The sequence below is a fragment of the Ranitomeya variabilis genome, chromosome 6, assembly GCF_051348905.1.
Source record: "Ranitomeya variabilis isolate aRanVar5 chromosome 6, aRanVar5.hap1, whole genome shotgun sequence".
NCBI lineage: Eukaryota > Metazoa > Chordata > Amphibia > Anura > Dendrobatidae > Ranitomeya > Ranitomeya variabilis.
In genome coordinates this window covers 79,033,280-79,057,182 of record NC_135237.1, presented here as the reverse complement: position 1 = coordinate 79,057,182, position 23,903 = coordinate 79,033,280, and the positions used below count along the sequence as shown (strand labels likewise).

At 42.3% G+C, this 23,903-nt stretch overlaps 1 protein-coding gene across 2 annotated transcripts in view; it reads left to right on the top strand.

Moving 5' to 3' along the window:
- VILL (villin like) overlaps window positions 1-23,903 on the top strand; it is a 93,768-nt gene that overhangs the window by 17,765 nt on the left and 52,100 nt on the right. For both annotated transcript variants that reach the window (XM_077268708.1, XM_077268707.1), the window contains exon 2: window positions 22,940-23,015. In XM_077268708.1, coding sequence (XP_077124823.1) covers window positions 22,953-23,015 — 63 coding nt within the window. In that variant the 5' untranslated portion in view covers window positions 22,940-22,952. The remainder of the gene's footprint in view (window positions 1-22,939; window positions 23,016-23,903) is intronic.

The window sequence follows — 23,903 nt, the reverse complement described above, 5'->3', positions numbered from 1 at the left end:
TGTCAAACATGGTGGTGGCAGCATCATGGTTTCAGCCTGCTTTTCTTCAGCAGGGACAGGGAAGATGGTTAAAATTGATGGGAAGATGGATGGAGCCAAATACAGGACCATTCTTGAAGAAAACCTGTTGGAGTCTGCAAAAGACTGGTATGGAGATTTGTCTTACAATAAGACAATGATCCCAAACATAAAGCAAAATCTACAATGGAATGGTTCACAAATAAACATATCCATGTGTTAGAATGGCCAAGTCAAAGTCCAGACCTCAATCCAATCGAGAATCTGTGGAAAGAGCTGAAAACTGCTGTTCACAAACAATCTCCATCAAACCTCACTGAGCTCGAGCTGTTTGCAAAGGAAGAATGGGCAATAATTTCAGTCTCTCGATGTACAAAACTGATAGAGACATACCCCAAACGACTTGCAGCTGTAATCGCAGCAAAAGGTGGCGCAACAAAGTATTAAGTTAAAGGGGCCAAATAACATTAGACGCCCCACTTTTCAGTTTTTGAATTTCCACAAAAATTTAAAATAACCAATAAATTTAATTCAGCTTCATAATTGTGCTCCACTTGTTGTTGATTCTTCACCAAAAATTTACATTTGGTATCTTTATGTTTGAAGCATGATATGTGGGAAAAGGTTGAAAAGTTCCAGGGAGCCAAATACTTTCACAAGACACTGTATATATACATTTTAAAGTGAAGCCCTCTATGGGAGGTGGAGCCGCATATTCATCACTGTATTGAGCGGCACCACGTGACCGCTCATACAGGAGAAGCTGCGGCGCTGAGAGGACGCATCAAGGGAGCTGGGTGAGTATTTTATTTTCAGCGGGTGCACAGGGGGTGGGAGGGGGGTGGTGACAAAGATCTTTATTTCAACCGCAAAAAAAACCAAAAAACAATGATTTTTCATTTCTTCTCTCCTGCGAACGCTGCTGGAGAGAAGAAATGAATGGCGGCTTCAGCACCACAAGCTGGGGGGACAGCGCTTACTGTAGCGCTGTCTCCTGCACGGCACACGGACGGCACATGGACAGCATCCATGTGCGGTACGTGTTTTACACGGACCCATTGACTTTAATGGGTCCGTGCGATCCGTGCGCTCCCACGAACACTGACATGTCTCCGTGTTTTTCAAACGGACACACGGTCCATGAAAACACGCTGACATGTGCAGAGACACATTGATTTTAATGTGTCTACGTGAGTCAGTGTCTCCGGTACGTGAGAAAACTGTCACCACACGTACCGGAGCCACTGACATGTGAAACCGGCCTGATAGTGTCCTTTTAAAATCATCTTCAGTTGTGGTAATATCAAGTGACCTTTCATTTCTAGAATTTATTTTGAAGGTTCAGTCATGGGCTGATAGCTTTTACCACCCCCTCAACAATCTAGTTCAGGAGTTTGGGCATATTCCTGCACAGTGCTATCAAAGCTATGAATTGCTTTCAATTCCTGTAGCTGTCTTTGGAAGGAGTTTTCCATTCATGATGATTGGCATCGTCCCTCTGTCTTTCACCCTCAACTCGGTAATAAACTGTGTTAATTCCTGAAAAGAATGTCCACATGATGTCCTCATGGTCTCTCTCTCCCAGATCTTCCATCTGTTCATTAATGACTATTAAGAGATGTCTCTGGGTGCTTGCTTTAGAGATCTGTTCTTCTGACATTTGACATGTTCTGCTACTGCACTCAATTATTCCTGTGTTAAGGGTAGAAGCAATTCACTGACACTGTGAATCTGTTTCCACAGCCATAGCTTCCTGGTTCTACTATTATTCTTTGTTTCAATACTGGTCCCCTTTCATTGATACAACAGAGTTTAGTTGAAGTCCTGCTGTATGTTTCAATAGCTGTGCCTCTGCTCACTACAATCTTATTCCTGCTGGATTCCCAGTCTTATTCCTTATGGATTCCCCATAGGGGCCACCAATATTGTAAGTCCACCACTTAGTATATGGAAGCAGGACAAAGGAACATGGGTTCTTTGGAATCTTGGAGGGATTTTACTCAGGGCGACTATTAACCAGAATCTTTCACAGTCATGTGGCTTCCATACAGAGGTTTATTATAAGGTTTTAATCAAGTTTCTTTCCATCACATAGAATCACTTCTCTTTATACAATGCTTCTAGCAAACAAATGAGAGTCTCTTCACAGACAACTGCTCTTCACACATAGTGTCTTTACACAGAGTAGCACTATATGTTTATCATGCAGTGATGTGGAGGGAAGGGAATGAGTCCACTGTTGGCTCTCTCTCACTCTCTTATTTTGAGGCAACAAAGATGGCTCCTGGCTTTCCTGACTGCCTCTATGCTTCCAGCAGTCACATCCCTGAAAGAACTGATCTTGGCCGCTTATTTTAGCTCAGTCTGACAGGAGACTTTCTCTGACACAGTATTCTTCTGGATATCCCAGACACTAGTAATGGGTTGTTTGTGAACGAACTGAGGCAAAGAGCCAGGTCCCTGCTGTGTATGATGGGAGCCAGCACCCCAGTGGGAGCCACTAAATTCTCTGAATGGCTCACACTGGACGTAAAATTTCGGTGTTCGGCAGATGTAACTCTGCCCACCCGAACCAAACTCTGTCCGCTTATCATTTTAATTGTCTAACTGTAAGTAGTAGTCCATGAGCCGGGCCAGATATCGGTACCACCCGGAGTGACTAATTTTCTTTGGTATTTTTAGGTAGATGCATGTCTGTAGTTTATTTTTTGATATGATAGCCCTTACATATACGTAGCTTATTAACCCCTTCAGCCCTAGGCCTATTTGTACCCAAGTGCCTAAGCCAATCTGACCTGTGCCACTTCATGGGCTAATAACTTTGGAACGCTTTCACCTATCCAAGCCATTCTGAGATTGTTTTCTCGTGACATATTGTACTTCACGTCAGTGCTAAATGGGAGTCAATATATTTTACCTTTCTATATAAAAAAATGCTAAATATTCGGAAATTTTGGAAAAATCGGCAATTTTTTAACTTTGAAATTCTCTGCTTTTTACAAAAATACTGATACCCCCCATAATAGTTATTAATTTACACTCCCCACATGTTTACTTCATATTGGCATCATTTTGAAAATGAAACCTTATTGTTTTACGACGTAATAGGGCTTATAGTTTTATGCGCAATTTTTCACATTTACAGCAAAACCCACTTTTCAAAGGACCAAGTCACTTCTGAAGTCACTTTAAGGGGCTTACATAACAGAAACCACCCATAAATTACCCCATTTTGCAAACTACACCCCTCAAGCTGTTCAAAACTCATTTTTAAAAACTGTTAACCCTTTAGGTGTTCCACAGGAATTTTAGCATGAGCCAAGAACCAAATATGACGATATCGGTACCACCCGGAGTGACTAGATGTAGTATTTGTAACAAAATTTAATCCAAGTTATGTAAATACACACTGAACATGTCATGTGCATATATATATATATATATATATATATATATATATATATATATATATATATGTTACTCCATAATATCTTCAACATCGGACTCTGAATCTGACTGTTGTTCTACTGGCTCGTCTTCAGTACCCTTGTTCTGGCATGTCTGTAATCTGCACATGTCTGTGCACTTCAGGCCATTGCTGAGGCAAGTACACTGAGGAAGTTCACATGACCGCACACACTTGCAGGACAGTAGCTGTATAATAGCTTCTGGTGCTGGTGCCCCTTGCATCCACTTGACAACAAGCTTTCCGTCGTTATCTATCATCCAACCGCAGTCTGTTGGGTTTGCAACCCATGGCTGGCTCTGCAGACTTCTCCTCCAGATCGCAGCCTGGTAGTTTGCACGCAGTGCATGCATGAAAAGGCAGTCCTGGCAAGGAGGGAGTTGACTTGACTCTACCACTCCACGTCTGGCACAGAACAGCTGATAACGGAGCCTGTTTACCTCAGTTGTTTGGGTAGTTGGCAGGTACATGTGGCAGGTGATTTCCTGTAACTTCTCAAAAAGTTCGGTAGACACTTCCCATGAACGACCAACTTCCTGAAAGGCATCCTGGTATGTCTTGTTCATCTTCAACTGCTTGAGTGTCGTCATCTTCCCACGGCCAGCGAATGCACTGACGGTGTCACAGCCTGTAAATGCATGCATACCAATCAATGAATCACATACGCTGCCTCCCAATGTTCGGCTCAGAGTGGTGATATCCAGGAATCTTGTCCGGTTCTGTGTACCGCATTTCTGGAACAGGTGGGATGGGATTTTGTGGCACATGCCCAGACACAGGACCATGACATCAGTATCCTCCGAAGTGATGATGACCGACTTGTAACCAGATTCTGCTGCATGAAGAGCATGGAGAAGGAGGCGTGTGTCTGCTTCTTCTTGATTTGACTTAAGGTCAGCAGCCTCTTCCCACTGTTCTTTGGTGATCTTAAAGCAGAGCTGCTCACATGTGACATACAGCTCCTTCTCCTCAAGCTTCTCCCTGTGGTGTTTCGCCTTCCATTCTTCTACCAGAAACTTTATGAGACTTGCCTTGTTGGAGGAACTACTTAGAAGCTTTTTCCACTGCTGGATGTTGTGCCCATGTTGAATGTTCTTGAAATGGATCCCTGTGCCTTCATATCTGTTGACTCTTTCTGTATCTTTGATGGATGTCTCCTTGTAGACGTCAAAGACAATATCAATGCGCTTGCTCTTAGCACCCTCATGGATAGCGCGACTCATTGCTGTGCCTGCTAGCTGGCCAAATGTTGCATTGTTTCCCTTCAGTTTCTGAACCAGGCTCATCCCATCAATGATGGTTGCAGAGGGCTCGGGGATCACTTCTGCAGGACGAGCATTCCTCTCCAACTCCCTTGCGAGGGCAGCCTTGTTGGTCTTGCGGATAGACCCATCACCATTGGCAAGTGCCCATGGCAATGGACCCAGGGGATGAGTCAAGACATCACTCATTTGTAGCTTTCTGTTCTCAGCTACAAGTATCATCTGGCCAAATAGGTTTCTGTCAGCCTTCAAAATTACCTCCTTGCCAAGACCTTGTCTGCGTGTCTTCATTTGGATGTTAGAGAACGTTTTAAGTTTGTTCTTCGTCATCTTGTCATGAAACAATGTAGTTGGCTTATCGGTACCCAAACGCTCATCCTTGAATGTTTGATATGCATCCTCTCCTATACTGTATGCCCCTTGAAGGTCTTTGGCTACATCTGGTGGTGCTACAGTCGCTGTTGACAAACTGATAAGTTCACCATTATGCTCTTTGTTGAAGGGGTTCACCCAACCTGTCTCCAGCAGTTGAACGAAAGATTGGACATCGGCTTCATCTCTTCTAATCCTAGACACCTGTAGGTCTGAATGGCTGAAGTCAGTATATTGTTGGCCTACCAGGGCCCTCAGCTGCCTCAAGTACATACTGCGGTACTCTGATGTCAGGTAGAACCTGGAAACAGCTCCAACTTTGAGGCTGAAGCCTTTTGTGCCCCCTGGTGTCTGGGTGTCTTTGTTGATTGTCTCTTCAATGGTCTGGTCCACAGGAATTCGTCCAAAAGGATTCTTGCTACCGATCTGGACCGAAAAGCCACCTTGCATGAAGTATTCATGGACCTCTGGGTGTTCTATGGGCAGCCGAGACATTGTGGCATAGTAATAGGTTAGGTATCGGGCATAGTTGACCTTGTCATAGGCAAAACACCATGGTATCATCTGGGAGGTGTCAGCCTCTACAGAGGGAGATAGGAGCTCTGCAGAGAAGACCGGAGAGTCCTGTTCAGCACAGAACGTGTATGTGTCAGTGTGTGTGCGTGTGTTGGGGCACCTCAGGGTGTCTTCAAATGTGACATAGCCCCCTAGATTTCTTCCAGTAAAATTTGCACTCCAAAAGTCATTTGGCGCTCCTTCCCTTCCGAGGCCTGCCGTTCCCCAATACTGCAGTGTACGACAACATATCGGGTGTTGTTGTGTTCGGGAGAGATTGGTGAACAAATAGTGGGGTGCATTTTTTGCTGGTACACCTCTTAAAAATAAAAAAATGAGCCTAAAATGACACCTTCATGTAAAAAATGCACTTTTTCCATTTTCTCAACCAAGTGTTTCCAACTACTGTGAAACACTGGTTGGGTCAAAGTGGTCACTATACCCCCTAAAAGATTCCTTGGGGGTGTAGTTTCCAAAATAGGGTCACTTTTTGGGGTTTCCACTGTGGGGGTACCTCAGGCAGCCTTCAAATGTGACATGGCCCCCTAGATTTCTTCCAGTGAATCCGCCACCCAAAAACCACATAGCGCTCCTTCCGTGTTGAGCTGTGCTGTGTGCCCATACTTTAGTTTACGAGTACATGTGGGGTGTTTCTATAAACTGCAGAATTAGGGTAACCAAGTTTGGGTTTGCCGTTAACCCTTGCTAGGTTGCAGGTAAAATTGGATTACAATGTAATATCTGGAAAAAAAATGAAATTTTGAAATTTCGCCTTCATTCTGCTAAAATTCCTGTGGAACACCTAAAGGGTTAACAGTTTTTAAAAATGAGTTTTGAACAGCTTGAGGGGTGTAGTTTGCAAAATGGGGTAATTTATGGGTGGTTTCTGTTATGTAAGCCCCTTAAAGTGACTTCAGAAGTGACTTGGTCCTTTGAAAAGTGGGTTTTGCTGTAAATGTGAAAAATTGCGCATAAAACTATAAGCCCTATTACGTCGTAAAACAATAAGGTTTCATTTTCAAAATGATGCCAATATGAAGTAAACATGTGGGGAGTGTAAATTAATAACTATTATGGGGGGTATCAGTATTTTTGTAAAAAGCAGAGAATTTCAAAGTTAAAAAATTGCCGATTTTTCCAAAATTTCCGAATATTTAGCATTTTTTTATATAGAAAGGTAAAATATATTGACTCCCATTTAGCACTGACGTGAAGTACAATATGTCACGAGAAAACAATCTCAGAATGGCTTGGATAGGTGAAAGCGTTCCAAAGTTATTAGCCCATGAAGTGGCACAGGTCAGATTGGCTTAGGCACTTGGGTACAAATAGGCCTAGGGCTGAAGGGGTTAATAAGCTACGTATATGTAAGGGCTATCATATCAAAAAATAAACTACAGACATGCATCTACCTAAAAATACCAAAGAGAATTAGTCACTCCGCTTGGTACCGATATCGTCAAATTTGGTTCTTGGCTCATGGACTATAGGCAGAGTTTCAGCCACGGGTGGGTGGTGTTTTGGTTGCATTAAAGTCATAATAAATATGTGTTCACCTATTGTGAACACATATTTCATAGGCATCTATTTAGGATCCAAAAGACCCTGCTCTTTTTGGTGAGCAGAACCAGACTACTAAAAAGAGCAAGACTGCCCATCACTACCAGACACAACAAATACTTTACCATAATACTCTGGGGCTGTGTTGACCACTCCTATTCTCCTGTAACCACTTTAGCCCCTCTGGTTGCTGGATGATTCTAAATCAGCAATGCAGCTTCTACTTGATACATAACTTTCTTTAAAACCCCTTTCCGTCATCATGATAGTATGCCGATGTCTGACCCCCTCCCTTTGATGTGGGCTCCGGTCATTTGAACAGCTGACATGTGCTCGGAATAGCCACGGTGAAATCGCGATCCACCCATTAAATGCCACTGTCAAACGCTGACAGTGGCATTTATCTCGTGCTTCCAGCCATCTGTCCGGAAACCCACCCACCGGTGACCCCGTCACGTGATCACGGGTCACCGATTCATTAGCATGACAACCAGAGTTCTCCTGGAGACCTCTATGGTTGTCACTGCCGGATTGCCACCCAGTGGTCGGTGCTCATAGCAATTGAGTAATTCTACTACATAGAGGCGATCTGATCATCGTCTCTATGTAGCAGAGCCGATCGGGTTGCGGCAGCTTCAAGTCTCCCATGGAGACTATTGAAGCATGCCAAAAGTAAAAAAAATGTTTTTAAAAATATAAAAAATATATAAAAGTTCAAATCACCCCCCTTTCGTCCTATTCAAAGTAAAGCAATGAAAAAACAAAAAGCAAACATACACATATTTTGGATCGCTGGGTTCAGAATCACCCGATCTATCAATAAAAAAAAGGATTAACCTGAACGCTAAACGGCGTAGCGAGAAAAAAAGTCAAAACATCAGAATTACTTTTCTTTGGTTGCCGTGACATTGGATTAAAATGCAATAACGGGCAATCAAAAAAACGTATCTGCACAAAAGTGGTATAATTAAAAATGTCAGCTCGGCACGAAAAAAAAGCCCTCACCCAACCTGAGATCACGAAAAATGGAGACGCTTCGGGTATTGGAAAATTGCGCAATTTTTTTTAAACAAAGTTTGGAATTTATTTTCCACCACTTAGATAAGAAAGAACCTAGACATGTTTGGTGTCTGTGAACTTGTAATGACCTGGAGAATCATAATAGCAGGTCAGTTTTAGCATTTAGTGAACCTAGAAAAAAAGCCAAACAAACAAGTGTGGGATTGCACTTTTTTTTGCAATTTCACTGCACTTGGAATTTTTTTCCCATTTGCTAGTACACGACATGGTAAAACCAATGGAGTCGTTCAAAAGTACAACTCCTCCCCCAAAAAAACAAGCCCTCACATGGCCATATTGACTGAAAAATAAAACAGCTCTGGGAAGAAGGGGAGCGAAAAACGAAAACGCAAAACCGAAAATACCTCGGGGGGTGAATAAGGGGTTAAAACATAAAAATCTGCAGGTAGAAACTAGGGAATAATTTTTTTTAAGATTCAATCATACACAATCTTGGGATCACACATATAATGGCATATGCTGAAGAAATCACTGCCAGCTCCAGCTTTGCCAAACAATTTATTGTATTTATTCCCACGCTCTACCAGGGGAAGAATAGAACAGAGTGAAACCTAGATTATGTCTCACACCTGAACAGCAAATATTTGCCAACTTTTCATTGGATACACCTGCAAAAAATGTGTTAGATAGTATGAAGTCTCAATACGTAGTTCTGGGTGATTAATTGCTAAATAAGATTAATGCTGAGGACTAGTCGGAATGGTCATTTTATCAATCATTTTATCTTTAGGAAAAAGGATGTTTGGCAATAAAAAAAATAAAATAAACTGAGTCCTAAAGATATATTGATACCTGAAATCAAGGAGTTTGTTACTTCTGAATGTTGCCTCCAGATGTGGTAGCATAAATCTGTTGACTAAGGCTGGTTTCACACTTGTGTTGGGCAGAGCTGCAGAGTTCCTCCATTAAGCCCCGCCCACTGCCGCACTTCTTCTACTCAGCTCCGCCTACGTCGGTATGCGTCCTGCTTACCTATCTTTAACATTGGGTACGCAGGCCATGCAAATGTATGCGGATGCCTCCACATGCATCGTTTTGATGCTGTGCCGACCGCAACAAACTGCAACATGTTGCGTTCGGCGCAGCGTCAAAACGGCACATGCGGAGGCATCCGCATACATTTGCATGGCCTGCGTACCCAATGTTACAATGTTAAAGATAGGTACACAGGATGCATGCCAACATAGGCATGAATGAAAGAAGTGCGGCAGTGGGCGGGGCTTAACGGAGGAACTCTGCAGCTCTGCCCAACACAAGTGTGAAACCAGCCTAATTCCCCAAATATTCAGTTCCCATGATGAGATTTTGACGCTGTGTATTTTCAATGTGCAAAAAACGCAGATTCTTACAGTTCTAGCAAAGTTTATGAAATTTATAGAAATATCCTGCCCACTGTGGTTTTCTTTTACGCAGCGCAAACTGACCTGCGGTACGTGTGTCAAATTCGCAGCATGTCAATTTCTTAGGCCTGTCCCACACGTCCAGATAATTTCATTACCGGAAAAATCGGTACCGGAGTTATCCGTGTCTGTGTGTCCGTGTGCTCACGTGGCACATCAGTGTGGCACACGTGCGGCAGCCGTGTGCCGCCCATGTGCCGACTGTGTACCACACGGACCGTGCAGGAGACAGCGCTAGAGATAAGCACTGTCCCCTGCATCTGGTGCTGAAGCCGCCATTCATTTCTTCTCTCCAGCAGCGTTCGCTGGAGAGAAGATATGAAAAATCTTTTTTTTTTACTGTGTTTCAAATAAAGATCCCTGTCACCAACCCCCTCCCACCCCCTGTGCGCCCGCCCGCTGGAAATAAAATACTCACCCAGCTCCCTCGCTGCTTCCTCTCAGCGCCGCAGCTTCTTCCTGTATGAGCGGTCACGTTGTACCGCTTATTACAGTGATGAATATGCGGCTCCACCCCTATGGGTGGTCTCCGAGTATTTTGCGGCTGCTAGACAGCTTGAACACATGTGGGGGTTGCCTGGTTGCTAGGGAATCCCCACATATATTCAAGCTGTCTAACAGCCGCAAATCATGCAGCTGCGTCGACATAAACTAAATCTCCGAGCACGCCGAAATACTCGGAGATCACCCAATGCATGCTCCGAGAAACTCGAGTAACGAGCATAGTCGCTTATCACTAGTGTATATGACCCGCGGTGCTTGTTTGAAATCTGCAACATGTCAATTTCTCTTGCTGGTATGTTGCAATTTATGTGCGGACTTTCCCCATAGAATTGCACTAGATGCGAAAAATCTGCAGAAAAAAAAAATCAATTGTGTTTTTAGTGCAATTTACGCTGTGGAAACGCTCTAAAAATGCATGCAATCCACACAGATATCAGGAAGTATCAAAAACAAAGAATCTTTATTTAAAACATGACATACAAAATAAATAAATAAAAAATCATAAAACCACAAGTAAAAAAAAACACACAAAAAAATATTTTTATATGCTTTTTTATTTTGCTTTTGTCACTGCAGTTTTGTCTCTTTACGGTATGCTATGTTTTCAATTAAGTTGCTTTGTTTTTTATATATCCTGGTATTTCGCTTTAACAAAACTTTATTGATACTGTCAATGGGCAAACATTTGAATAACACAAATGTCTCATCTCAGTGTACTAAATGGCGAGACTTATACAAAGAAGCTACTGAAGCAACGAGAACAGAGTAGAAACGGCAGCAAATTCAGTATGGAACAATATTTATTTATATGTATTTCCTTTTTTTTTTCAAGTTCTAGGGCTGTATTTGCCACTGTGCAATTGAGGGCAGGTGCATAGGGCAGCAGAATTTAGGGAGCAGCACTGTAATAAGTGTTTTTGGGGGTTTTTTTTGCAGGTACTGCCACAGAGATCAGGCAATTGAGTAAGAATCCACTACACGAGAGGAAGGATGGTTTTTTTTTAGGTAGAGGCAGCTTGTGAGCCCTAAGGCCATGTGCACACGATGCGGTTATTACTGCGGATCCGCAGCGTTTTTGACGCTGCGGATCCGCAGCAGTTTTCCATGCGGTGTACAGTACCATGTTAACCTATGGAAAATAAAAACCGGGTAGTGGGTATGTGAGTGCCCGTATAAGTGTAGTGAACATGTGCCTACATAAAATCTGGGCTCTCTGTCACAATATATAATAACTAGATGGTGGCCCGATTCTAACGCATCGGGTATTCTAGAATATGTATGTATGTATGTATATAGCAGCCCCACAGTATATAGCACAGGCCACGTAGTATATAGGAGCCATGTAGTATATAGCAGACAAATACTACGTGGCCTGTGCTATATACTATGTGGCTGCTATATACATAGATACATACATATTGTAGAATACCTGATGCGTTAATACAGGCCACGCAGTATATAACAGTGGCCACACAGTATACAACACAGCTCAAACAGTATATAACACAGCCCACGCAGTATATAGCAGCCACGCAGTATATAATACAGGAGACGTAGTATATAACACAGGCCACGCAGTATATAACACAGGGCACATAGTATATAGCACAGCCCACGCAGTATATAACACAGCCCAAACAGTATATAACACAGCCCACGTAGTATATAACATTGCCCACATAGAATGTAGCACAGCCCACGCAGTATATAGCAGCCCACGCAGTATACAGCAGCCATGTAGTATCTAACATTGCCCACATAGTATATAGCACAGCCCATGCAGTATCTTGCACCCATGTAGTATATAACACAGCCCTAATAGTATTTATCAGTGTGGGCACCATATCCCTGTTAAAAAAAATAATTAAAATAAAAAATAGTTATATACTCACCCGCAGGGATCCAGCGAAGCCCTGCTGATGTGCGTGCAGCTGCCGCCATCTTCCGTTCCCAGAGATGCATTGCGAAATTACCCAGAAGACTTAGCGGTCTCGCGAGACCGCTAAGTCTTCTGGGTAATTTCGCAATGCATCTCTGGGAACGGAAGATGGCGGCAGGCGCGAGCGCATCGTCCAACGACGGAAGGTGAGAATAGCCTTTTTTTATTTTTTTTTATTTTTAACATTACATCTTTTTACTATTGATGCCGCATAGGCAGCATCAATAGTAAAAAGTTGGGGACACACAGGGTTAATAGCAGCGGTAACAGAGTGCATTACCCGTGCCATAACGCGGTCCGTTACCGCTGGTATTAACCCCGTGTTTGCGGTGACTGGAGGGGAGTATGCGGGCGCCGGGCACTGACTGCAGGGGAATAGGGAGGGACTAATTGGACTGTGGCCGTCGCTGATTGGTCGCGGCAGCTATGACAGGCAGCTGGCGAGACCAATCAGCGACGCGGGATTTCCGTGACGGAAGTTGCAGACAGAAAGACGGAAGTACCCCTTAGACAATTATACAGTATATATAGATTAATAAGTGAGTTCTGAGAGAGTCTTGAGACAAGGATAGGGGCAGCATGGTGGCTCAGCACTGCAGCCTTGCAGCGCTGGGGTCCTGCAAAGATTTTATATGTTCTCCCCGTGTTTGTGTGGGATTCTTCCGGGGTCTCTGGTTTCCTCCCACACTCCAAAGACATACGGATAATGAATTTAGATTGTGAGCCCCAATGGGTACAGCAATGATAATGTCTGAAAATGCTGTGGAATATGATGGCGCTATATAAGCAAAGTATGATAATATAATAATAAGGGGAAACCAACAAAGTGAATCGAAGTGCCGAGGGTAGCCTGAGATGTAAATATGTCCCTGCCGAGTTCATGTAGATTTGTTCATGCACAATGATATTCTAGATCCACAGATGTCTGTAAAAACATGAGAAAAACAACTTTGCAAAACAAATATGAAGGATTTTCACATTTAGGTTTTAGTGGTTTGGCACGCAATACTGAAAACTCTTCCTTTGCATATTACACAAGGGGAGTCAGTATAGGTAGAGTAGTCCTTACCATTATGTGAGGTCTGGTAGAGCTAAGACAAAGCCTAAGAATTACCAGAGAGTTAATGACTTAACCAGACGGCATAAAGGTTTATATTGTGCAATCTGAATCACAATGCTTGTCAATACTTTATGGTTCTGTATAGTATTGAGTTGGAAATATTTAAAAAAGATCAAATACTTTCTTGTTCTTTTTTTTTAAATTTAAAGGAAACCTTTAATACGCTATTTACTTGCAGATATATGGTTAATTTGTAAGTAAATAACATTACAGTTCTGCCTGGCCGCCTTACTGAAAGTGCTGCTATTGGGAGAAAAAGAACTTTATTCCTACCAGCAGCTGCCTGTTTCTAGTCATATAGGGTCCATGGAGAGGCTGCAGTTACCGCTCGGCAGCTGTAGGCACGCCCTGGCACTATGATTAACGGTTCACCACACATATTTGCCCTGCAGAGCTAGCGATCAAACAATGTGCCAGGGTGTGCAATCCCCCAGGACTGAAAGCCAGCAGCTCCCAGGAGGAAGAAAGTTTATTTTCTCCCTGTAGCCGCACTTTCAGTAAACCGGCCAGGAAGCAATTTTTTTTCTATTCATCTGCAGATTAACCCTATATCTGAAGGTAAATAGTGTTTTTCAAGGTGACCGGTTCCCTTTGAAAATATAAGATACTTTCATTATCATGCACCGTCAACATCAAGAAGAAAATTAAATGTGGAGTGATGGCTACAAATAAGAAAAAACTTTTTGGTGCAATTGTCATACAATCTAGTGAGTATGTGGGTCCCCCAATCCACCCTTGAGTACAGATGTTGTTGGAAAGAGATCAGGGGTGTTGCATTTCATCCTTCTCATCTGTTTTGTGCTTGCTGAGGATGAGCCTCTGGCAGAGAGGTCTGACGATGTCTTTTCCCATCTTCACACTGAAAAATACATGGATTACTGACCCATGCACGATAATGGTAGGACAGGATGAACTTTGTCAGCGAAAACTACTACATGTCTATGGCTGGTCGAGTAGGATTGCCTTCTCGTTAATTAGACCACCAAGTGTTGTGGGGAGATTTATGGGTAATAAAATAGGAAATAAAATATGCAAATAGCCTCTTAATACAGGAAGAGATCAGGGTTTCTAGCGAAACCTACATTCCTGTTAAAGACCACTCACCCAGCCAAGGAGTCTACTGCTTTGCATTGATGACGGATAAGAACCCTGAAGCAGCAGTTTGCAAATGAAGATTCTGATTTGGCTACATACTGTAAGTCATGTGGCAAGGATGATGACATAGGACTGCTGCATTCAATATGTGGCACTAAAGACCTTGTTCTCTTCCTTTGTGAAGAGGCTGTTTTTATATGTAGTGGTCATTATTAACACCATAGGAACCAATATGTCTAACAGGAGGTACAAAGGGCTGAGTTTGTAAATGAAGGGTTGTGCCTATAAAAAAGGCACTTTTTACTTTAGGCCTGAGGAATGCTGTGAAGGAGAATCATACGCTCAACTAGTTGCTATATAGTTAAGAAGGATTAGCAATAAAGTACTTTCATTGCCTTAGTGTTTCCATAATAGTTTTAAAAAAATAATAAAAAATGATGACAGTAAATATTGCCCATCAAAATTTTTTTTATTAGTTTGAATTTTCCAGAGAAATTATAAGTTTTCATTTTCAGTGATCTACAGACACATTTCATTGTGTAGAAATTGTTTTAATTCATTTGCAGCCCATTAACCTCAGAAATTTGCACCAAAATATGGTAAAAACTGAATAATCAATGTGGGTCATTGTCTGAATATTTAATGCACTTGCATAAACCTACCCAAAGTCTGACTATGTGCCCGGAGGAATAATGTCCAGGGGTTTGCTGCCCTCCTATAAATATACTTTTGGGGTTCTGGAAGATAAGTTTCAACCAATTTATGAAGACCTATTTCAAAAGAAGAAAGTCATGCACAAAATTAATTTAAAAAAAGTTTATTTCAGAATAAGAATATGAAACAATAAACTTAGTTTGTTTCAATATAATCACACATTAATGTCCAAGAATGTTTTCACCCATATATTGGGTAGAGTACCCCTTTAAATACTAAATTTCCATCACAACTATGTTACCAGAAACGTATTAATTACTAGTAACACAAGGTTCTTCATAAAAACAAAGATTTTTATTGATATCACAATATTAAAAAGTAAATATGAAAGGTGCTAAGTCATTAAAGAGAGGACCCAATACCATGGGGTACCACAAAGCACAAGCTCATTCAAAGAATATAGCAGCCCTGTGCAAATTATTGATTAATAATGAAAATGCACAACAAAATTAAAACAAGCCAAATACAAAATGCATATTTCTTATAGCTAAACCAAAAATCCACAGAAAAAGTGGTTTAGTCCTATATAGTAAATGGCTGTAATGTCAACATACCATATATAAATAGCCTAAAAATGCGCTGTAACAATACTGTTATGTGTGCAAATGCTGCTATCCTAGCAGGTAGACAAAAATTAGTCCTATATAGTGAATGGCTGTAATAATAACATACCATATATAAATGGCCTAAAAATGCCCTGTTACATTGCTATTATGTGTGCAAATGCTGCTATCCTAACGCCCAGACGCCTCACGAAGAAGCTGTACGAAACGCGCGTCGGGGCAGAGGGACGCCCAGGATATCCATGTGCACACCACTTTATAGGTATTTTATGCCCTTATATCTTTGCACTTTATTCTTGTCTACCTGCTAGGATAGCAGCATTTGCACACATAATAGCAATGTAACAGCCCATTTTTAGGCTATTTATATATGGTATGCTGTTATTACAGCCATTCACTATATAGGACTAATTTTCGTCTACCTGCTACGATAGCAGGATTTGCACACATAACAGCAATGTTACAGCACATTTTTAGGCTATTTATATATGGTATGTTGACATTATAGCCATTTACTATATAGGACTAAACAACTTTTTCTGTGGATTTTTTGTTTAGCTATAAGAAATATGCATTTTGTATTTGGCTTGTTTTAATTTTGTTGTGCATTTTTATTATTAGTCAATAATTTGCATAGGACTGCTATATTCTTTGAATGAGCTTGTGCTTTGTGGTATCCCATGGTATTGTGTCCTTTAATGATTTAGCACCTTTCATATTTACTTTTTAATATTGTGATATCAATAAAAATCTTTGTTTTTATGAAGTACCTTGTGATACTAGTAATTAATACGTTTCTGGTAACATAGTTGTGATGGAAATTTAGTTTGTTTCGAGCGCAGAACTCTCTTTTTTGGTGAAGAAAAGCGTGGTGCATAGTGCATCTGATGGGGAATGGCATTATTTGTCTGTTTTCAGGAGCCCTTAGGGTGGTTTCACACACAGCGTTTTTGGAAAACTTCACAGAAGGGCATATACTTCTTTCTCTTTGATCTATTTCTGCCTTTGTCTTAAAAAAAACTTCATCAAAAATTTCAATGGCTTGTAATGACATTAATTTTATACATTTTCTTTTATAAGTGTTTGTTGGTGGCATTTTTTTGCAGTCATTACTTACATACGTTATTTAAGACCTAAAGAGGTGTATATGGGAAAACATGAAAGAAAAAAACGTGTAATGCATTGGGGTGCTTTCACATTGTGCTTATCTTCACGTTCGTGGGTCTCATCGGGGCAGGGGTCCATATCACCCTGCAAAACGGGATTTGGGCTTATGCGGCAACGAGGCCATACACTATAATGGTGCTGACAGAGCGAACGTGCGTTCTGCTCTAACACATACAGTAGCTTTTATTATTCACAGTCTTTATAATCCAGTTTATCTAGAAGATTGCGGCCAGCTCCTGCTTTCACTAGTTTGTTCTGCTATGATTGAGCAAGGGTTACAACTTTCAATTGATGCCTGACAAGTCTCAAATACATGAGCATTTCGAGATTGACAATATTTGTCTTTAAGTTTAAGAAAAATAAAAAACGGAATTTGAAGAGTTTTCCCTTTGAAACAAATAATTAGTTTTCACAAACTTCATGCTCTTTTGTGGTGTAGACTAACCAAACCCAACTTTTTTACGGAGCACTAAAACCTTGTGGGGATCTGAGTTTGATTCATTGGAACCGTTCTTAAAATATTAAAACATTTTTTTTTTAATATTCTCTTCTGTGAAAAAAAGGAGCCACTCTTAAAATTTCGCGTTGGGATACATGATGGTCTCATCACTTCCTCTTTGTGACTGTGATGTCATGACCATCAGTTGTGTAGCCTTTCAACAGCAATTGCACTGCCCCGATGGAAGCCAGATTAGAAGTCAGCCACAAGATCTCTGGGCTAGGGCGTTTTGCGTAGATGGGGCTGTCCTAATTAACGCAACCACTGAAGCAAACTAGTGGAGCACCACCAGGAAAGGAGGGAAAAAATGAGCCATGGCCGTAGCAGGGAGATGTAGTCATGGAACTGCAAACATGCCCACAGGATGGATGTGTCGTGTGGGAGCAAGAGCCAAACTAATAATCAAACAACATGATCGGTAAAGCAAATTGCTTTATTAGTTCGACCACCAATAAGAAAGATAACTTGGTAATAATATAAGATCCAGATCACCCTCCCCCAAATAAAAGGGGCTGTCCTTTATCTACAGGACATCTGATACATGTATGATCGCTGGGACCCATCATTCACAAGAATGGGTTTATTAAAACACCATGGATTTCAATGCTGTTGTTTTTTAAAGCATATTTGGTGGTAATTTGTATTTTGACACATTTGTGAACATACAAACATACATTTTTTTCTGGTGTTTTTCTTGCCTATGAGAAAAATGCCAGAAATGCTATCAAACCCAGAGCAAGCTTTATTTTGAAAAAAATATATAACTGAGCCAAAAAATGACACAAACCAAAACAATTTGTGTGTTGTATAATTTATAATTTCACTATAGGCTTTAACACTAACATTAACACTTTAAAACTCATGAAAAATGCAACAACAAAAAAACAGCACAGTGTGAAAACAGCCTCAGTGAATTTTTATGCAAAATACATCATCTGGAAGGGTTGGCAGTCAAGAAGTCAGATACAAAGAGTGAAATGTGACTGATGTGGATAGTGTTGCTCTTTACTAGAATGGCTGTTTGCATTGGGAATTATTGGTTTGTGATATACTATAAACAGCTCAGGCTTTTATGCGCCAGTCTGCAGCTCCTGAACTAGTGAATGCAGGCATTGTGCCACCTGCCAGGCAACAAACAGTACAATGTATACAGCCATGTACAATATTGACTTTCTGCCAAAGCATCTAGTTAGCGAAGAGATTGCCAAGTATTAACCTTTTACTTTCCATTAAGGTTTAATTCCCAACTTAGTCATTTATAGTAGGTCCATAAAAAATGCCATAAATGTATGACACATGCAGATCCCACCTATAGAACCTGCTCCTGTTTCTAGAACTGGGTCCCTGACCCCCATATTGTGGCTGCTGTAAAGGCACATTGGGCCGTCCATGTATGACTCTTTCCATTGGGTCATGTATGTATCAGATAGTCATGGTATGCACTTTATGGCTTGGTGTAAAGGAGAAACTTCAATTAATGTAATCCACCATTGCAAGATATGAATAGACACTGAGACAGCGAGGAGTGCTGGGAGAGGTCATCTCTGAAGCCTACAGAATTGAGAATTCGTCCCTACAGCTCCAGAACTCTATATAGTGCAGTGGGTGGGATGTTATCTATGAGCCACCATATATAGTGCCCACTGACATTACTGATCCTCGTGATCTTGCACTTACCATAAGACTAGGATCAGATGATCATATTTCATGGCTCATTTATGAATGACAATAACCTGAATTATGGCTGATGTCTTGACCCAACGTACGGCCTCTGATTCCATATTAGACAGTACGTTCTGGTCGGGAGACCTGCGATCAGTCCAGGCACTGTGGTCTCTATACAGATGGTGAAATATATCCGTCTGAACTTGGCCAAAATGCAGTTTGCTGAGAAAGTGATAAACATGCTGCTGTAAGACATTACAATGTCCTGCAGAACAAGATATTTTTCTCCAGCCTCAGTCTTAGGCCGGAGTCACACTTGCGAGTGTGATGCAAGAAACTCGAGCGAGTCTCTCGTCTCAATACCCGGCACTGCTGCCGGCACTCGGGACCGGAGTGTGCGGCTGCATACAAATACATGTGGATCGCTCCCACATAAAGGCAATGGGGTACTCGGCACCGGGTCCTTCGGTTCGGGGAATGTCACGGTGGCCCGACCCGGTCCGCGGCCCTTTGAGGGACGTCCAATAAAGGAAAGAGTTTTGATGGTTTTGGGAAAGGTCTTTAAAGGGGTAGTTCGTGACGCCACCTGTGGTATTCGGTCAGGGTGACCGACGCTGCTTAGGGGTCCGCTGGGGTTGATGTTATGGCAGCTAGATGGTATACCTTCCCACAGGTGAAGTGTATCCCCAGGGCTTCCCAGAAGTGTAGGTGGTGATGATGTGAGGCGCAGCGAATAACGAGGACACAAGGTTGCAGTCTCTTTACCTTTACTGAAGACTTCAGCATCCACAGTCCAGGGTACAGACCACAGGGTAGGCAGAGTCCGGCCGGACTGAAGGCAAATCCAGAGTCCCCTTATCCAGGTGGAAATCAGTAGCCTTCCACTAGCGCCTGTGTGTTGTAGTACCTCCCTGCTGAGCTTCTCGGTAAGGTCCTCACAACTCTTGTAGATGTTCTAGATGTTATTTATTCCTCTTTGTCCCCCAGATGGTATGGATAGGACAAACCCGTATGACTGATGGCCTGAGGCTTGTTTATAGGGACCCTAGAGACGCCCCGACCGCCACAAGTTGCCACCGTGTCTTCCTAGGTATTAAGGTCGGGCAGCCAACTTGGAAATGACTGTCCTGCCGGTCTCTGGAGCAAGGCTTGGAGACTGTTGCTCCCTCGGTGTTCCGGCCACCGGCTACGCGCCTCAGAAGGAGGCAGCCTTTACAGGGCAGAACTCCTTCTGGTGTTTTCTCCTTGTGCTATGACTTTGTTTCTCACCCTCTACAACACAGTTCTCTTCGTGTACTTTCTTAGGATGCTGCCACACGTGGGGCAGGCGCAGCTCCGTAGCTTTCTGTCTAGCTAGGCCTCTGACAGGATCCCACCCCTGTCAGGGACCCTCTGTCTGCAGCTCCGATGTTCCTCCTTTCCCCCTGTCTGCCTGACAGGTGTTGCCTGGGCAAAGCCCAGTCAGCTTCTCTCTAACTTTCTATCCAGCCAACCAGTTTTACCCTTCTGTGAGGAGTGCCCTAGTAGATACGAGCAAGGCTCCCCCTGGTGGTCTGGAGTGTGAAGTGTGGTGTATGGTTTGTGATACCTGGTAGGTAGATCTCCTTTATTACCTTCAGACGTAATATCACTCCCCCTGGTGGAAGAACAACATTACTGCAACGACCAGGACTCTGGGGCGCTGCACATGCAGCCGCACACTCCAGTCCCGAGTGCCGGCGGCAGTGCCGGGAATTGATGCGAGAGTCTCTCATTGCACATCACAAGTGTGACACCGGCCTTACTCTGCGCTCATTTGTAAATCTGTATTCTCTCAGTCAGCCTTACAAGTTTACAATATGGCATGGAGACTGAGCATGGAGGAGGACTAAAACAGGAAAATTATAACCCTTTCAACTCACTCAGCTAAGGACAGGTTTTTTCTCTTTCTACAGCCCTGCTCTATGGCAGGAGTGACACGATGCTGCTCGTCTGACAGTTGAAACAATGTCTTGAGCTGTGTTTCTTCAGGTAGTAACCAAAAAGATGAGGTTGCAGTTTGAAATATGTCACAGCGGCCATTTTTATCACATTCTAAGAGAACCCCTGTAAGCAGACCTCACAGGACGGTGTCTGCAGCAATACTGAAATTCTTTTCTTAGCCCCCTGTATACTATATTTAATAGCATCTGTGGTAAATAATGGGGTTAGGCACTGGGAGGCTCTCTGAAATTATAAAAAGACACCAGAGCTGTATTTGGGTTTGTATACTTGTTCAGTTCTTGGTATATAAAAACAGATACCAAACCGATGTAAGAAAACAGACATATGGATACCATACGGATGAAAAATTATCTGTTTCTTTCTGGACTCCTCAATTAGGCCATAGGGTATACGGGATTCAGACAGATGTAGTGCAGTAACTTAAGGGTCAGTCATGTCTGCAAATTGTAAAGTAGACAAGTGCAAAGTTACACACAGGCACCATCATGCATGCTTTGATTTCTTCCCACATGGATCAATGTCTATTGTTTGACACCTTTTCACACAAAATGGTAAAATATGATATTGTAACATTATCTGCTGTCAGTATAAAAAAAAGTGCTTAGAGATTCGCATGTGCAGATCCATGGCATTACCAACCAGGGTTGCACTGACATAGTGGGATACCAGTGGCTGTGACACATTCAGCCCCAAATACAACAGGTACCAAAAGTTCCAGCAGAAGATAACCGCATGTGGAAACAACTTTGGAGTCACTTACCACTAGGTTCTATTTTAGCTTATTAACTTTATTGAAAAGATGCCAATACAAGTAGGCATGCAAATGTTCTGCATGGATAGATGGTGAGATGTCAAAATCATTTCCTTTGTCGGCCTAAGAAAACCCAGTGCAACCCAATCACCATAATCACATCGCTGACCCATGTGCTACATCAAACGCACATAATGTTAATATCCCAGGGAGCCCATTTAGTAACCCACCTTCATTACGTCTGCTCTGCTTATTTGACTATATTCAAACAAGGATCTCAGTACACTGCACCTCATATTACATGGCACTGCTGCTATGTCAGCTGTAATAGTAGTAAGACTTACCATTTCATAAACATGATCACATCTTACCGCATTTACAGTGAAAACTACAATCATAGCGACATTGTGGTAAAAAAACTATGTATCTACATGCAGGTCTGCAATTGTGATTTAATAGCACTGCTTAGGATTGAGCAAAAATATTTGCAGGACCCTGGTAAAGCGGCCACTTTGGTAGTCTGTGGCCACCGGCCCAGAGCACTGTGATTCTCGTACCATTTATGTCTTCCCCGATGCATTTTTTAATTAGTAGGTCCGTCCTCTAATGTCATTGCTGCTGCACAATGCACGCATGATGTTGAATGTGCCTACATAATTGCAGAGGCACCAGTGATGATGTCGCAGGTGTCTACATAATTGCAGAGGCACCAGTGATGATGTCGCAGGTATTAGGAGGTTTACAGTGCTTTAACTGCTCTCTGCCACATCTTTACTGCCTCATGAGATTGTATCCTAAATAGGTTTCCAGTGGCATAACTTAAACTTAAGGGTCCCAAAGCAAAATCTCCAATAGGACCCCCAAATATGACAGGTCTTTAATGGTATTAGTGACTGTTTGGGTCTTGGTGTAGCTGTAACCCTGGCCTCTATAGTTATGCCCCTGCTTTTTTCTAAAGAGTAACTGGGAATTATTTTGGTTTACTCTACTACCAAGTTCTGGTAATCCTATGACCGTTTTGTGGTCACTAGTGCACAAACGTATGAGCCTCATGCAGAGGACCACAGAGGCACATGTAGCTATAGAGCCCTTGGTTTGGGAACATTGCTATGTTTTTATTACCATTCACAGTATATATTAACGTCTCTCTTCTTGTAAAGCTACGCACATAAAGTATGTACCATTGATAAGTATCATTGTAACATTTCTCAAATCTTGTCTTACAGCTTCTCTGTCAAAATGAGCACGCAGTCTCTTGCTAACATTAGTAGGAAACCTGGATTACAAATATGGTCCATCGAGGTAAAAAACTTTCTTACTTTACAATTTTAAGTTTTAGAGAAGAATATATTTCAGCAGAGGTATGAGTCAATTTTGTAGCAATCAAATTGGGCCTCAGGCGCTTCATATTATTCCTGTTCAGCCTAATAATCTACTATATAATTGTCTAAGGGTCACTTCCGTCTTCCTGTCTGTCTGCCTGTAACAGAAATCCCAGGTCGCTGATTGGTCGCGGCAAAACAGCCACGACCAATCAGCGACGGGCACAGTCCGGCGGCAAAATGGCCGCTCCTTACTCCCCGCAGTCAGTGCCCGCTCCATACTCCCCTCCAGTCAGCCCTCACACAGGGTTAATGGCAGCGTTAGTGGACCGCGTTATGCTGCGGTGTAACGCACTCCGTTAATGCTGCTTTTAACCCTGTGTGACCAACTTTTTACTATTGATGCTGCCTATGCAGCATCAATAGTAAAAAGATCTAATGTTAAAAATAATTAAAAAATAAAAAATCATTATATACTCACCTTCCAGATCCAGCCCAGGCCTTTCCCGCTCCTCGCGATGCTCTGGTGACCGGTCCATGCATTGCACCGCACATTAACATCTCGCGAGACCGCAATGATTTAAATCCCGCTTCGCTGATTGATGTCACCAAAGCTCCTTTTACACTTCTAACTTTAGACGCTATACTGATGCAGGACTGGTATCAGTGCAGTTTCTGGATTATAAAAGCAGGGGCCCCTTTTGAGGATGGGGTTCCTTGGCAATTGCCAAGATTGCCCCCTGTTAAATACCTGCCTAGGCTCTTGGGTAGCAGAGTCCTTGTCAATTTCAGCTATGGTTTAAGAAGAGGCATAGAATATGTTTTCCATGAGCCACCCAAGTTCAGTAGGACTGACATCTGCCTAGAT